The sequence below is a fragment of the Bufo gargarizans genome, chromosome 2 (assembly GCF_014858855.1).
Source record: "Bufo gargarizans isolate SCDJY-AF-19 chromosome 2, ASM1485885v1, whole genome shotgun sequence".
Taxonomy (NCBI): Eukaryota; Metazoa; Chordata; class Amphibia; order Anura; family Bufonidae; genus Bufo; species Bufo gargarizans.
In genome coordinates this window covers 645,531,433-645,546,820 of record NC_058081.1, presented here as the reverse complement: position 1 = coordinate 645,546,820, position 15,388 = coordinate 645,531,433, and the positions used below count along the sequence as shown (strand labels likewise).

At 43.5% G+C, this 15,388-nt stretch overlaps 1 protein-coding gene across 1 annotated transcript in view; it reads left to right on the top strand.

Annotated features, from left to right (window-relative positions):
* Positions 1–15,388, top strand: part of VPS13D (vacuolar protein sorting 13 homolog D) — a 302,704-nt gene that overhangs the window by 19,705 nt on the left and 267,611 nt on the right. The window contains 6 exon segments of the mRNA XM_044282181.1: positions 5,751–5,941; positions 6,698–6,778; positions 7,650–7,766; positions 9,696–9,800; positions 9,915–10,085; positions 15,004–15,104. Coding sequence (XP_044138116.1) covers positions 5,751–5,941; positions 6,698–6,778; positions 7,650–7,766; positions 9,696–9,800; positions 9,915–10,085; positions 15,004–15,104 — 766 coding nt within the window.

Sequence of the window (15,388 nt, the reverse complement as noted above, 5' to 3'; positions counted from 1 at the left end):
CGTTGATGCGATGTCAGCCGTTTAACCCTTTCCATACAGCGGTCCGTACGGACCGCTGTATGGAAAAGGTTAACAGTAAGAGGGAGCTCCCTCCCTCTCCGATCGGGGGGCTGCTGTGCCTTTGCAGCCCCCCGATGGGAGAAGGAGAGAGCCCCCAGACAGCCCCCCCAGAACCCCGTCCTTACCCTTCCCCGTCTGCGCAGTTCTGACCATAACTGAGCAGACGGGGAAGGTTCCCATGGCAACAGGACGCCTGATCAGGCGTCCTGCTGTCCATGGTGCTGAACAGATCTGTGCTGAAAGCATAGACCTGTTCAGTGTAAGTAAAATACAGTGCAGAAACCTATATAGGTTCAGTTCTGTATTTTACAGACATCAGACCCACTGGATCTTCAAGAACCAAGTGGGTCTGGGTCAAAAAAATCAAATAAAAAGTGAAAAAAGTTAAGATAAAAAAAAAAAAACATTTATCACTGAATAAAAATTAAAAAAATAAAATACACTACACATATTAGGTATCGCCGCGTCCGTAACGACCTGATCTATAAAATGGTCATGTTACTTTCCCCGCACAGTGAACGCCATAAAAATAAAAAAATAAAAACTATGAGAAAATTGAAATTTTGCCCACCTTACTTCCCAAAAAAGGTAATAAAAGTGATCAAAAAAGTCGCATGTACGCCAAAATAGTACCAATCAAACCGTCATCTCATCCCGCAAAAAATGAGACCCTACTCAAGATAATCGCCCAAAAACTGAAAAAACTATGGCTCTTAGACTATGGAAACACTAAAACATGATTTTTTTTGGTTTCAAAAATAAAATCATTGTGTAAAATGTACATAAATAAAAATAAAGTATACATATTAGGTATCGCCGGGTCCGTATCGACCGGCTCTATATAAATATCACATGACCTAACCCCTCAGGTGACCACCGTAAAAAAAAAAAAAAAAAACTGTGTAAAAAAAGCAATTTTTTGCCATCTTACGTCACAAAAAGTGTAATAGCAAGCGATCAAAAAGTCATATGCACCCCAAAATAGTGCCAATCAAACTGTCATCTCACCCCGCAAAAAATTAGACCCTACTCAAGATAATCACCCAAAAACTGAAAAAACTATGGCTCTTAGACTATGGACACACTAAACAATTTTTTGGTTTTCAAAATGAAGTTATTGTATAAAACTTACATAAATAAAAAAAATTGTATACATATTAGGTATCGCCGCGTCCGTGACAACCTGCTCTATAAAATTACCACGTGATCTAACCTGTCAGATGAATGTTGTAAATAACAAAAAAAAAAAACATGCCAAAAAAGCTATTTCTTGTTACCTTGCCGCACAAAAAGTGTAATATAGAGCAACCAAAAATCATATGTACCCTAAACTAGTACCAACAATACTGCCACCCTATTTTGTACTTTCTAAAATGGGGTCACTTTTTTTGGAGTTTCTACTCTAGGGGTGCATCAGGGGGGCTTCAAATGGGACATGGTGTCAAAAAACCAGTCCAGCAAAATCTGCCTTCCAAAAACCGTATGGCATTCCTTTTCTTCTGCACCCTGCCGTGTGCCCGTACAGTAGTTTAGGACCACATATGGGGTGTTTCTGTAAACTACAGAATCAGGGCCATAAATAATGAGTTTTGTTTGGCTGTTAACCCTTGCTTTGTTACAGGAAAAAAAATATTAAAATGGAAAATCTGCCAAAAAAGTGAAATTTTGAAATTGTATCTCTATATTCCATTGAATCTTGTGCAACACCTAAAGGGTTAACAAAGTTTGTAAAATCAGTTTTGAATACCTTGAGGGGTGTAGTTTCTTAGATGGGGTCACTTTTATGGAGTTTCTACTCTAGGGGGGCATCAGGGGGGCTCCAAATGGGACATGGTGTCAAAAAAACCAGTCCAGCAAAATCTGCCTTCCAAAAACCGTATGGCATTCCTTTCCTTCTGCGCCCTGCCGTGTGCCCGTACAGTAGTTTACGACCACATATGGGGTGTTTCTGTAAACTACAGAATCAGGGCCATAAATAATGAGTTTTGTTTGGCTGTTAACCCTTGCTTTGTTACTGGAAAAAAAATATTAAAATGGAAAATCTGCCAAAAAAGTTAAATTTTGAAATTATATCTCTATTTTCCATTGAATCTTGTGCAACACCTAAAGGGTTAACAAAGTTTGTAAAATCAGTTTTGAATACCTTGAGGGGTGTAGTTTCTTAGATGGGGTCACTTTTATGGAGTTTCTACTCTAGGGGTGCATCAGGGGGGCTTCAAATGGGACATGGTGTCAAAAAAACTGTCCAGCACAATCTGGCTTCCAAAAACCATACGGCGCACCTTTCACTCTACGCCCCGCTGTGTGGCCGTACAGTAGTTTATGGCCACATATGGGGTGTTTCTGTAAACAGTAGAGTCAGGGCAATAAAGATACAGTCTTGTTTGGCTGTTAACCCTTGCTTTGTTAGTGGAAAAAATGGGTTAAAATGGAAAATTAGGCAAAAAAATGAAATTCTCAAATTTCATCCCCATTTGCCAATAACTCTTGTGCAACACCTAAAGGGTTAACGGAGTTTGTAAAATCAGTTTTGAATACCTTGAGGGGTGTAGTTTCTTAGATGGGGTCACTTTTATGGAGTTTCTACTCTAGGGGTGCATCAGGGGGCTTCAAATGGGACATGGTGTCAAAAAAACTGTCCAGCAAAATCTGGCTTCCAAAAACCATACGGCGCACCTTTCACTCTACGCCCCGCTGTGTGGCCGTACAGTAGTTTATGGCCACATATGGGGTGTTTCTGTAAACAGCAGAGTCAGGGCAATAAAGATACAGTCTTGTTTGGCTGTTAACCCTTGCTTTGTTAGTGGAAAAAATGGGTTAAAATGGAAAATTAGGCAAAAAAATGAAATTCTCAAATTTCATCCCCATTTGCCAATAACTCTTGTGCAACACCTAAAGGGTTAACGGAGTTTGTAAAATCAGTTTTGAATACCTTGAGGGGTGTAGTTTATAGAATGGGGTCATTTTTGGGCGGTTTCTATTATGTAAGCCTCGCAAAGTGACTTCAGAGCTGTAGTGGTCCCTAAAAATTGGGTTTTTGTAAATTTCTGAAAAATTTCAAGATTTGCTTCTAAACTTCTAAGCCTTGTAACATCCCCAAAAAATAAAATATCATTCCCAAAATAATTCAAACATGAAGTAGACATATGGGGAATGTTAAGTCATCACAATTTTTTGGGGTATTACTATGTATTACAGAAGTAGAGAAACTGAAACTTTGAAATTTGCTAATTTTTCCAAATTTTTGGTAAATTAGGTATTTTATTATGCAAAAAAATTAATTTTTTTGACTTTTTTTTACTAGTATCATGAAGTACAATATGTGACGAAAAAACAATCTCAGAATGGCCTGGATAAGTCAAAGCGTTTTAAAGTTATCACCACTTAAAGTGACACTGGTCAGATTTGCAAAAAATGGCCTGGTCCTTAAGGTGAAAATGAGCCCGGTCCTTAAGGGGTTAAAGCCAATGCTTTACAATACAGGTGTATCTTAATGCATTGTAGAGGGGATCAGACCCCCAAAAGTTGAAGTCCCATAGGGGGACAAAAAAAAGTGTTTTTTTTTTTTATAAAAAAAAGTGTTTTTTTTTTTTTTATAAAAAAAAGTAAAAAAAAAATAAAAAAGCGTCCTTTTTCCATACTTAAGTTATAAAAAATAGACATATTAGGTATTGCCACATCCATATCGACCGGCTCTATAAAATATCACATGATCCATGCCGCCAGGTGAACGGCGTAAAAAAAATAAAAACCTGTGCTAAAACAGCCATTCACCTTGGCTCGCAAAAAGTGCAATACCAAGCTATCAAAAAGTCATATGTACCGCAAAATGATGCCAATCAAACCGTCATCTCATCCTGCAAAAAATGAGACTCTATCTAAGGGTCTAAGAGACCCTATCTAAGACAATCGTTCAAAAAATTTAAAAAATATAGCTCTCAGAAAATGGCAATACAAAAACAAGATTTTATTGTGTTCAAAAATGCTTTTGCTGTGTAAAATAAAAATAATAGACGCATTAGGTATCGCCGCTTTCGTAACAACCTGCTCTATAAAAATATCACATGAGATGCCTTGTCAGGTGAATGCTGTAAAATAAATAAAAACTGTGCCAGAACAGTCATTTTTTGCCACCTTGCCTTACAAAATGCGTAATATCTAGTGATTAAAAAGTCATATATACCCCAAAATTGTACCAATGAAAACGTCATCTCATCCTGCAAAAAATTAACCGCCACATAAGACTATCGCTCAAAAAATAAATAAATAATTGCGCCTGTAAACCAAACTAGCAAAATCTGTGCTGCAACAGCCATATGGCGCTTCTTCCCTTCTGAGTCCTGCCATGTGCCCCTACAGCAGTTTACCACTATATATGGGGTGTTGCCATATTTAGGAGAAAATTGGTAACAAATTATGGGATGCTTTTTCTCCTGTCACCCCTTGTGAAAATGAAAAATTTCGGGCTAAAGCAACAATTTAGTGGAAGAAATTAAACTTTTCATTTTCACAGCCAAGTGTTTCTAAATTCTGTAAAACGCTTATGGGGTCAAAGTGCTCAGTACAACCCTTAATTAATTCTTTGAGCAGTGTAGTTTCCAAAATGTAGTCACTTTTTGAGGGTTTCCACTGTAGGGGTATGTCAGGGTCTGTTCAAATACAAAATGGTGCCCAAAAACCATTCTAGTAAAATCTGCCTCCAAAAACCATGTGCTTGTGACCACTGCCATGTGCCCTGACAGCAGTTTACGACCACATATGAAGTGTTTCTGTAAACTTCAAAATCAGAGTAAGGCTACATGCACACGACCGTAACGTTTTTTTGCGGTCCGCAAAACCCGCAAAACATGGATAGCGTCCGTGTGCTTTCTGCAATTTGCGGAACGGCATGGACAGCCTTTAATATAACGGCCTATTCTTGTCCACAAAGCACAGACAAGAATAGGACAGATTATATTTTTTTTGCGGTGCCATGGAACGGAGCAACAGATGTGGACAGCACACGGAGTGCTCTCCGCATCTTTTGTGGCCCCATTAAAGTGAATGGGTCCACATCTGAGCCGCCAAAACTGCAGCTCGGATGCGGACCTAAACAACGGCCGTGTGCATGAGGCCTAATGCATATTGAGGTTTATTTTGCTGTTAACCCTTGTTGTGTTGCAAGAAAAAAATCTGCAAAAAAATGACCCTCCATTTTCCTTCAATTCTTGTGGAACACCTAAAGTGTTAACAAAGTTTGTAAAATTGGGTCATTTATGGGTGGTTTCCATTACGTAAGCCCGAAATTTGAAAAATTGCTTCTAAAATCCTAAGCCTTCTGACATCATTAAAAGATTAAACGATATTTACAATATGATGCCAACATAAAGCAGACATGGGGAATGTTGACTGATAACTATTTTATGAGGCATTATTATCTGTCTTAAAAGTAGATAAATTCTAATTTAGAAATTTTATAAATAAAGGTGAAATATATCGACTCAAATTTACCAGTGTCATGAAGTACAATGTGTGGGTTGGATAAGTAAAAGTGTTCCAAAGGTATTACCACATAAAGTGACACATGTCGGATTAGCAAAAAATGGCCTGGGCGGGAAGGTGAAAACAGGCCTGGGATAGAAAGGGTTAAATGCTGAAGTCTATATTTTTGGTCACCGTTCAGTAATTTTTTTTCGCTGTTTTACTATTAGGTTTTATTGGAAAGATAAGAATCCAAATCCCTTTTTATCGTCCACATTTGGATCCTTGGGTAATTTCGATCTCCAGGCTTCATTTAGTTGGATCTCCTGACAAACAAGAAGACTTTGATGAGTTAAAGGAAAAGTTATTCGAGAACGCACGTAAGAAAGTTCTGCTGAAAGTCCTGGAGGAGAAATGGAAGGTATGTCAGGAGTAATCATAACAACAGGGTTTCCAGCTTTTTATAAAATTTCAAACGTGACGTGACACATGAATGTTTCGTCACTCGGCCTAGGAAAAGCTGTGAGAAGGCCGCGGCACTCGCAGGACCTCCAGTGCCTTCTCACAGCTGATTGTGGGTGTCCTGGGTGTCGAACCCCTACCGATTAGATACTGATGACCTTTCCATTCTGAAGTCTTTGTTCATTCATTAATTTTTTGTATATTATGTTGAAAAAAAGACCTATTGACAGAACTTTGTTTCCGTCTTGCATAACGGAAACCAGACGGATCCGTTATGCTGCCCATAGACTTCTATTAGGACGGAGAAAAACAGAATGCCTCTTAAAGGCTTCCGTCTTGCATTCCGTCTGGCCATTCCGTTCTATTCCTTTATAAACATAAACTATACCAGAATGGCATAACGGTAGTGTGAGCCCACCCTTAACTATATAGGAGACATTGCCCAATCCTACAGGCCGAGCGTGTGCACTACCCCTCCATCCGTTCGCTGTGGATAGCTGAGTGCAGCACTTGGCTATTTCCGACTGTCCCATAGTGAATAAATGGTGTAGCATCGTTGTCCAGATAGGGTTCCTCCCTTTTGCCTTGGCTTAGTTATTGCAGTTTATTTAGTATAGTTTGTGAAAGTGAGGTTTATGAAGTTGTCCACTTTTTAGTAATCCATTCAGATCTTTTATTGTTGCACCGCATTTCGATTTTTTTATGATTTTTGCAGAGTGAACAGGAACAGAAGGGAGAATCCTACTGGTATTCTGTCACCGCTTCTATTGTGACCAGAATTGTGGACAACATTGAAGTGAGTGTAAAGGAAGTTCATATGTATTTGTGTTCTGTATTATTGTGTGTGCAGCGCTCCACATCTACTGTTTAACCATAGAGTTAAAGGGATCTCCCACAATGAACATTTTATCATCTATACTCAGGTTAGGTGATAAATGTCCAGTAGTTAGGGGTACCCCGTTTTGCCCTCTATGATCACTAGAACCCCTTTTCCGCCTCATTGTACAGCCTGAGTAGGAAAGGGTTTGAATTGAGTGTGGTGGTCACACATGCTCCCTGTCACTCCATTCAATGTGACTGAAACAGCAGATTGCGCCACTCAGATGTGTTTGTCTGCTCCGTAGACATTGATTGCAATGGCCTTGAGCATGCTTGGCGCTCCACTCAAACTCCTGCTTACTGCAGCTATGCAGTAAGGAGGAATAGGGATTCAATATCCCCATTGTAGTGATTAGTAGGGCTCCCATTCTGTGCAGAGGTGAGACATGACCATTGTGGGATAACTCCTTCACATTATAAAATTCTGTCTGCCTGCAGCTACTGCCTTGAAGCTGAATGCATAGACAGTAGGCATTCAGTTCTGAAGCTCCCCCTAGTGGTGCCTGCAGGTTGCTAGAATGTTAGCATGTCGCTTTATGTCTGTGCAGCAGGTTTGAAACTCTGCATTACAAAAATGAAAGTCCAACTGCTATAAAGATTTATTAAGAAATTATTAAGCACGGAATGTCCCTGCCCCAAAACATGGTGGCGGGTAAAGCTTCACTTTAGTAACTTTTTATTCAAATTCAATTCACCATGATTGGGTCTATGTGATGTGGACAATGTAGCCTTTGTGTGCATGGTTTTAGCGCTTGCATTAATGTGTGCTTTTCTTTCTACTGTTACAGCTAAAAATTCAGGATGTCCATTTAAGATTTGAAGATGGTATTACTTATCCTTCCCATCCATTTGCTTTTGGAGTTTGCATAAAAAACGTTTCTGTGCAAAATGCCAGTCGTGAGCCGGTAAGGGAATGTGTGAACAGTGTGCGATTCTAAACATACGGCCTCCCACTTGCTCTCTCTGCTGCCTCTTAGGCCCCTTTCACACGAGCGAGTATTCCGCGCGGGTGCGATGCGTGAGTTGAACGCATTGCACCCGCACTGAATCCTGACCCATTCATTTCTATGGGGCTGTTCACATGAGCGGTGATTTTCACGCATCACTTATGCGTTGCGTGAAAATCGCAGCATGCTCTATTTTGTGCGTTTTTCACGCAACGCAGGCCCCATAGAAGTGAATGGGGCTGCATGAAAATCGCAAGCATCCGTAAGCAAGTGCGGATGCGGTGCGATTTTCACGCATGGGTTCTAGGTGACAGTCTATTCACTGTATTATTTTCCCTTATAACATGGTTATAAGGGAAAATAATAGCATTCTGACTACAGAATGCATAGTACAATAGTGCTGGAAGGGTTAAAAAAATAAAAAAGTTAACTCACCTTATCCTCTTGTTCGCGTAGTTCGTTCCCGGTCTGTTCTTTGCTAGCTGTGGGCTAAAGGACCTTTGATGACATCAGATCACATGCTCCATCACAATGGTGATGGACCATGTGATTGGAGCATGTGATCTGACGTCACCACAGGTCATTCAGCCCAAGCCCACAGCTAGCAAAGAACAGACCGGGAACGAACTACGCGAACAAGAGGATAAGGTGAGTTAACTTTTTTATTTTTTTAACCCTTCCAGCACTATTATACTATGTACTCTGTAGTCAGAAAGCTATTATTTATCTTTATAACCATGTTATAAGGGAAAATAATACAATCTTCAGAACATCAATCCCAAGCGGTTTGGGTACCAAACATGCGCGATTTTTCTCACGCGAGTGCAAAACGCATGACAATGTTTTGCACTCGCGCGGGAAAATTGCGCATTTTCCCGCAACGCACCCGGCTCTTATCCGGGCAAAAAACATGACGCCCGTGTGAAAGAGGCCTTACTGTTTTGCCATTTTGGCACAAGCACATGATTGAAGTCTGTTGGGTCACGGCCATAAGACTTGGCTGCCGTCAGAGCAGTTTATTGAGTTTGTGATTATGGCTCTGTGCAGACCAGTAAAGTATTTTCCACAACAATCACGGCAGACCACGTTTTATGGACAGGATTCCCTGTTCTACCAGAAATTGTCTCGCTGGAACAGAGAAGTGCTTTCCCCCAAAATGTTGCCCCACTGTACATTGTATGACATTTTCTTAAAGGGAATGACTCAAACATTGATGGCATATAGCTAGGATGTCCATTTGGTGGGGTGGGATGTGACCTACTGTATGTGACCACCAGCAATCTCCAGAACAATATGGCAGCTACGATAGTAAACTGCTGTGCGACTTATACCGTGAGTCCTGGCCGCGGAATCCACATTTGGATTATTGTTCTCTACTTTTTTGCATGCTGCATGGTCCAAGAGCCAAGAGCCAATCATTGGTCCAACCAAGAGCCAATCATTTTTCCTGCTGAGCGGCTTCTCCATATCTTTCAGCCCTATGCCTAAAGGGGTTATATGGTAAATTATATTGATGACCTCAGGATAGGTCGTCAATATCAGATTGGCGGGGGTCCGACACCCAGGATCTCCATCGATCAACTGTTGAAAAAGGCGCGACGCGGCCTCTTTCTAGGCCACGTGACGTGACCATACATCAATCACATGGCCTAGTGGCAGCTCAGCCCCATTGAAATGAATCAAGCATAGACCCTATGCAATGTACGGCGCTGTGCTTGGTAAACTGCTGGGAGCTCCCGATCTTGATTAAAGGTTATCATTTCCATGATAACCCCTTTAATTTTATGTACTTGTTTGCAGTGGGTGAAAAGGCTGAAGGATTTTAAACCGGGTTATGGGTATGTACATCTGCACTGACAAGTTTTCACGTAATGCTTTCTAACACAGGTGGAGAAATTCCTACGAAAAAAACAACTTGAAGTTGAAGATTTCAGCATATACTGGGATGTTAACAGCACTTTACTAGGTGACCTACCTCCTGGGGAACTACAGGTATACAGAAGGCCAAAATAATACATAATGCTATTCTTTATGGTAACCCAAGATAGGTCCATGTAACCCCAGGCACAAGTGACATTGTAGAATTTTATGTCTATTCTTGTTCAGGATGCAATGGACAAAAGCATGGAGGGTCGTGAGCATCAGTATATCCTGGAACCTGTGTGCAGCTCAGCACTCCTGAAAAGAAACTGCTCCAAAGAGCCTTTACGGTCAAGACATCAGCCACGAATAGAGTGTGACATATGTTTAAAGACAATACCACTTACTCTTTCACAGGTAAAATTATGTAAATTGTGCCAGATCATGAAAAGATTAAGGTGCCTGTATACCTTCTATAGCTGTTGGCTGAATGCAGGCTCGCACAGCAGCTATCTCATACACATGCACCATTGTTTTGGTTTGTTTCAATGGGAAAAGAGGAGCCTCTGATAGTGGCTCATCTTCTGGGAGAACAAAAAGATAGGACAAAAAAACAAATTTTGTCTAATCCTCCTCTTCCCAGATATCATCAGTCAGGGTAGAGTTGGGAGCTCCCCATACATATTAGATTGTCAGCCAGGTCCAGCCGACAATACACTGATGTGTATGGTGGCCTTTAAAGGGGCATCTGTCACAAGTTCCTTCCTTTGTTATATTTACTTTGTATCCAAGTTTTTAAAGGCTATGTACACCTTTGGGGGCATTTTTTTAAAATTATTGCATTGTACTTCGTTTGAGCTAAAAATAATTTTTTCAATTGATCTTTATTAAAAATCTGAAATCCCTTTTTTGTGTACAGAGCTGACATTCTCTCGTAGCAGCCTTTGGATTTTCTATCTTTCTTGTGAATGGCATTGGGAGACACAGCACCATGGGGTATATGACTAGGCTGATACTAGAAAAGAAAAGTGTTGGCTCCACCCAGATGGGCTATACCCTCTGCTCAGACACTAAACTAACCAGTTTTAGTCTAGTGTCCGTAGGCGGCAGACATGACCTGCTCTGTTTTTTTGCAGGTCTTGCTGCTTTTTGTTTTTTATTCTTTTTTCTTCTCCTGCAGGTCTTGGCCTGCTGCAGGATGGGGCTCCATCATGGATATCCACTTTAGTTGCACGCCCTGCGGGCACGTGATCTCAGTACCTCGCCAGTCACCCAGTCCCCTATTACTGCATCCGCAGCCGCATGTCGATAATCCCACATATGTGCGAGTTTGCCAAAGGGGTGACCCTGCGCTGCCTGAAGACGTCGGACGGTGAGTATTCTCCCTGCGTCCCTGTCCCATTAGTTCCCCTCTTTTCCCAGAGGGTGGGAGCACCACATATCGGGGGGCCTGTGAGGTCCCCCTTTTCCCCTTGTTTTCCCCCTGCTTCTAGCATGGCCTGTGGTTCCCCAGGTTAAAGTGTTTGCCTGCAATCCATAAGTTCCTAGTTTCTGACCCTGCACTGTTAACTTAACCCGGGGGGGGGGGATTTTTCACCTTGTGAGGGGGCCCCCCTCTTTCCGGAGTCCACAACACCGGCCCTTTTGGTTAGCTGGGCCTCCAACCACCTATGACTCTCCCTGGCCCTGGCCTTCCTTTACTTTAGTCCCCGGCCTCGGGACTGGGCCCCATCTTCCCTGCCCTGTCCTCGGGCCCCTGGGGCTCCGTTTCGCCCGGTTTTTCCCTTCCTAGGCGTCGCTTCTCCTCAGGAGTCCCCCTCACCTGTTCTGTTCTTTTCCTTCTGGAGGGCCCCCGGTATCCCGTGGTTCCTTCCCGCCGACGGCGCTCCTATCCCGACCGCTCCATTAATCGAGGCCCCGGCTTTTACCTAGCCTAGGTCGCATCCTTCTCGTCCCCTGCCCTTCCTTACCAGGCTTTTTTCTTGGCCTCTCCCTGCTTCTCTCGGCTCCTGGGAGGGGACTCCTTCCCCTCCTATCCCAGTTTAGCGTGGAGTTTGCCTTCTTCTAGCTAGTTCTTCCTCTGGGACCTCCATTTTGTCAGCACTTCTGAGGGACGCTCTCCAATCTCCTGCAACCTTTCTGGCACTCTCCTGCGACTGCTGCAGCACCCCTTTGGGGACACAGCACCTGGTGTCCGATAGGACAGCCTCTGGCTGGCTGCTTTTCTTTTTTTTCAGGCTCTCACTCAGCCCTAATGTCCTCTTCCAGAGAAGACTCCCAGCCCAGCCGCGGGGTCGTCGTATTATACATGCGGTCAGCCTGAGCCCATTTGTGTGCAGTGCCTTGCCCCCAGAACCTCTCAGGACGCCCTGACCACTCCTTCTTTGTTGATTCTGACACTAGGTCCCGCAAAAGACCTCGGGTTGTCACAACCATGTCCCGCTCCTCCTCGGCATTCTTGGGTCATTCCCAGGACAGGTCTGAGGCTGGCAACGATTCTCCCCTGCCGCAACTTCTGCCGCCTCGGTGGACTCCTCTAACTCTGATTCCGGATCAGAGCAGAGCACTGCCCTGTCTGCGGCCATGCAGAATCTCATCAGGGCAGTTAGGGACGCTCTCCACGCGCAGGAAGACCCCTCCTCCTCGGCTCAGGAGTCCGTATCATTCCGCCGTTCCAGGCGCCCCACTTTGGTTTTCCCTAACCATGCAGATCTGGACGCACTCCTGGCCAAGGAGTGGTGTCACCCGGATAGGCAGCTTCAGCCCGCCAAGGGTTCGGACGTCCTCTTTCCCTTTTCCGAGGAGTCCATTACTATGTGTTCTGTCCCTTCTCAGGTAGATCCACAGGTGGCCCGACTTGCTAAGGCCACCACCCTACCTTTGGCCAACACAGCGTTCTTGTCTGATCCATTGGACAAGAAGATGGACTCCTTGTCCAAGTCTGTATACGTTGCAGCAGGTTCCGTTATCCGCCCGCATTTGCCGCATCTTGGGTGGTCAAGGTTTTTATGGTATGGATCAAACCCACGGATTCTGCTCAGGTAAGGACGAAACTTCTCCAGGCCTCCAGTTACCTTTGTGATGCTTCCCTGGAATCGTCACGTTGCTCTGGTAGGGTGGCTGCTAACTCGGTGGCTATCCTCTGCACGGTTTGGCTTTACAAGCCTCCAAAGCTACCATCTCTCGTTGGATTAGGTCGGCTGTAAAGAAAGCCTATGTGGCGAAGGGTCGTGAGCCCCCCTTTTGGATGACCACTCACTCCACTAGGGCTGTCGGGGCATCATGGGCGGTCCGGCATTTAGCCTCTGCATCCCAGGTCTGCAAGGCCGCCACCTGGGCCTCAGTTCACACCTTGTCCAGATTTTACCATATTCATTCCTTGGCCTCTGCTGATGCCGGTTTGGGTCACAAGGTTCTGCAAGCGGCTGTGCGCTAGGTTCTTCTATTGGCTGTTTTTTCCAACCTCGGGGACTGCTTTGGTTCGTCCCATGGTGCTGTGTCCCCCAATGCCATTAACGAGAAAAATGTATTATTGTACTTACCGTAAAGTCCTTTTCTCGTTGGATGCATTGGGGGAAACGGATCCCACCCTTGTTTTTTTCTTCATTCAGGTTTTCCGGATTTCCCGGGACCCTTTGATAATGGTCCACTTTCTCGTTTAGGACATGTTGGCTTCACTGTTTGTCTGGGTTTTTGATGTTTCTACTGCTTTCGGACCAGAGTAGCGGGTATAGCCCATCTGGGTGGAGCCAACACTTTTCTTATCTAGTGTCAGCCTCCTAGTGGCAGCTGGGCATATACCCATGGTGCTGTGTCCCCAAATGCTTCCAACGAGAAAAGGATTTTACGGTAAGTACAAAAATCCATTTTTTCCATCAGACCAGTAGCAGACGGACTCCTGATCTCTGACATTATAAACACTCATTATCCCTAGGTTTTTATCTTACTGATGGCACTGATGGGGCAGCTGATGGCACTGGATTGGAAGCTGGTGGCACTGGGGGGGGGGGGGCAGCTGATAGAACTGGGGGGTCTGCTGATGGCACGGGGGGGGGGGGGGCAGCTGATGGCATGGGAGGGGCAGATGATTACACTGGAGATTGTTATTAGAGTACTCGATTAATCATTGGATTAATCTGTATAATACTCGATTTAAAAAAATAGTCGATAGCTGCAGCCCTATCTGGCATTGAGCATAACTAATAGATTTTCATCCCCAGGCATGTAATGCTCATGCGCCTATTACGCTCAATTCAAATTTTCTTTGTATACAGATCATAATACCCTGTATACAAAGCAAATAAGAAACAACTGAGTATCTGCTGACAGGCCCCTTTTAAGATTTTGGCTAGTGTATTGTAGTTTGAGTAGATCTGTTGTGGAGTCATAAGGTTCCTGTAAACTTGAGATATCCGTTAAGCGGAAAGCTTAGATATCTGTTACGGATGCTCATTTACTATAATTTGCCTGTCTAAAGGTGCCTCAGAACACCCCATGAACGAACAAAACACTTGTTCATTGGGTGAAATTATCTGAGGTGCGGACACCTCAATCATTGTTCTTGAGCAGCAGATCATGCTGTCTAAACAGCACTCTGCTCCCCAGGAACAATAATTTTGTATGGGGACGAGTGACAGCAGCAGCTATTGGTCGTTTTCATACTGTGGAGGCGATTGTGACGATCAGCTGCTCCTCGCAGCATCTAAATGCGCCTTTAGTCTCCCAACTCCCCTACAACTTAATGCTAAGCTTGACCATGTATACATATGCTTTTAGTGGGTAGAGGGGAATAAGCCACTGCCAGACTTCTCTGGTGGCAATTTAATTCTGTGAGGACAAAACCATTGGGCATATTGGAATCCAACAAGCCAATCCTTCAATCCCCTGACATCTGCTGTCATGGAAAAGTCAGGACACCGGATTTATATTAAATGGTGGTCGAGCCCTGTCAAAATCAGCAGGTTCAGCCATTTTCCCTCTAATGTTAATGGGCGCCTGTAGGTTCAGAATGAGCACTGTGTTTATTAGTGATCCCTTTGTTTGGAAGTTTTTAATTCATGGGGTATTCCAGCCATATTGACTATTTTTGGACGCCCGTGTTCTGGGGCTCTCAATGATCCTGAGAAAAAAGGAATTAGGGCGGATTTAGTGCTGCAGCCCCTTCACAGTCTTTCCCTGAACATCGGCACACTGGGTCACCCGGATGCGCAGTGAAAGGACTGCAGCAGCCCCTGCATTCCTAGGATGAGTGAGCGTCCCAATTTGTAATTATTATGAGTAAGTATGGTTGGAAGCAGGATTGCAATATTGTTCAATATTTTGTTTTGTAATCTAGGCACAATATCAGCAAATTGTGGAATTTGTTGACGACTTTGATAGAAAAGAACGACAGATGAAGTACAGAAAATGGCGACCAAAAGTTCCAGTATTAAAAAAGTAAGCATTGTGCAGACGCTAATGCCATCACTCGTCCCAATACTGACTCATTGTTTGACGGCAGCAGATTGTGATTATACAGAACGATCTGCCACTGGCAAGCAATGATTTTTAAACATGCAGCAAGATTGTGATTACCCAATGAACAAGCATTTGCTTTTTCATCGGGTAATCGTCGGCAGTATTACACAAGCAGATAATCGCTAAAGAGCATTGCTACGAACACTTGTCAGCAATAATCTGCCCAACTATCGGCTGGTGTAATACCGCATTTAGGCTCTGTT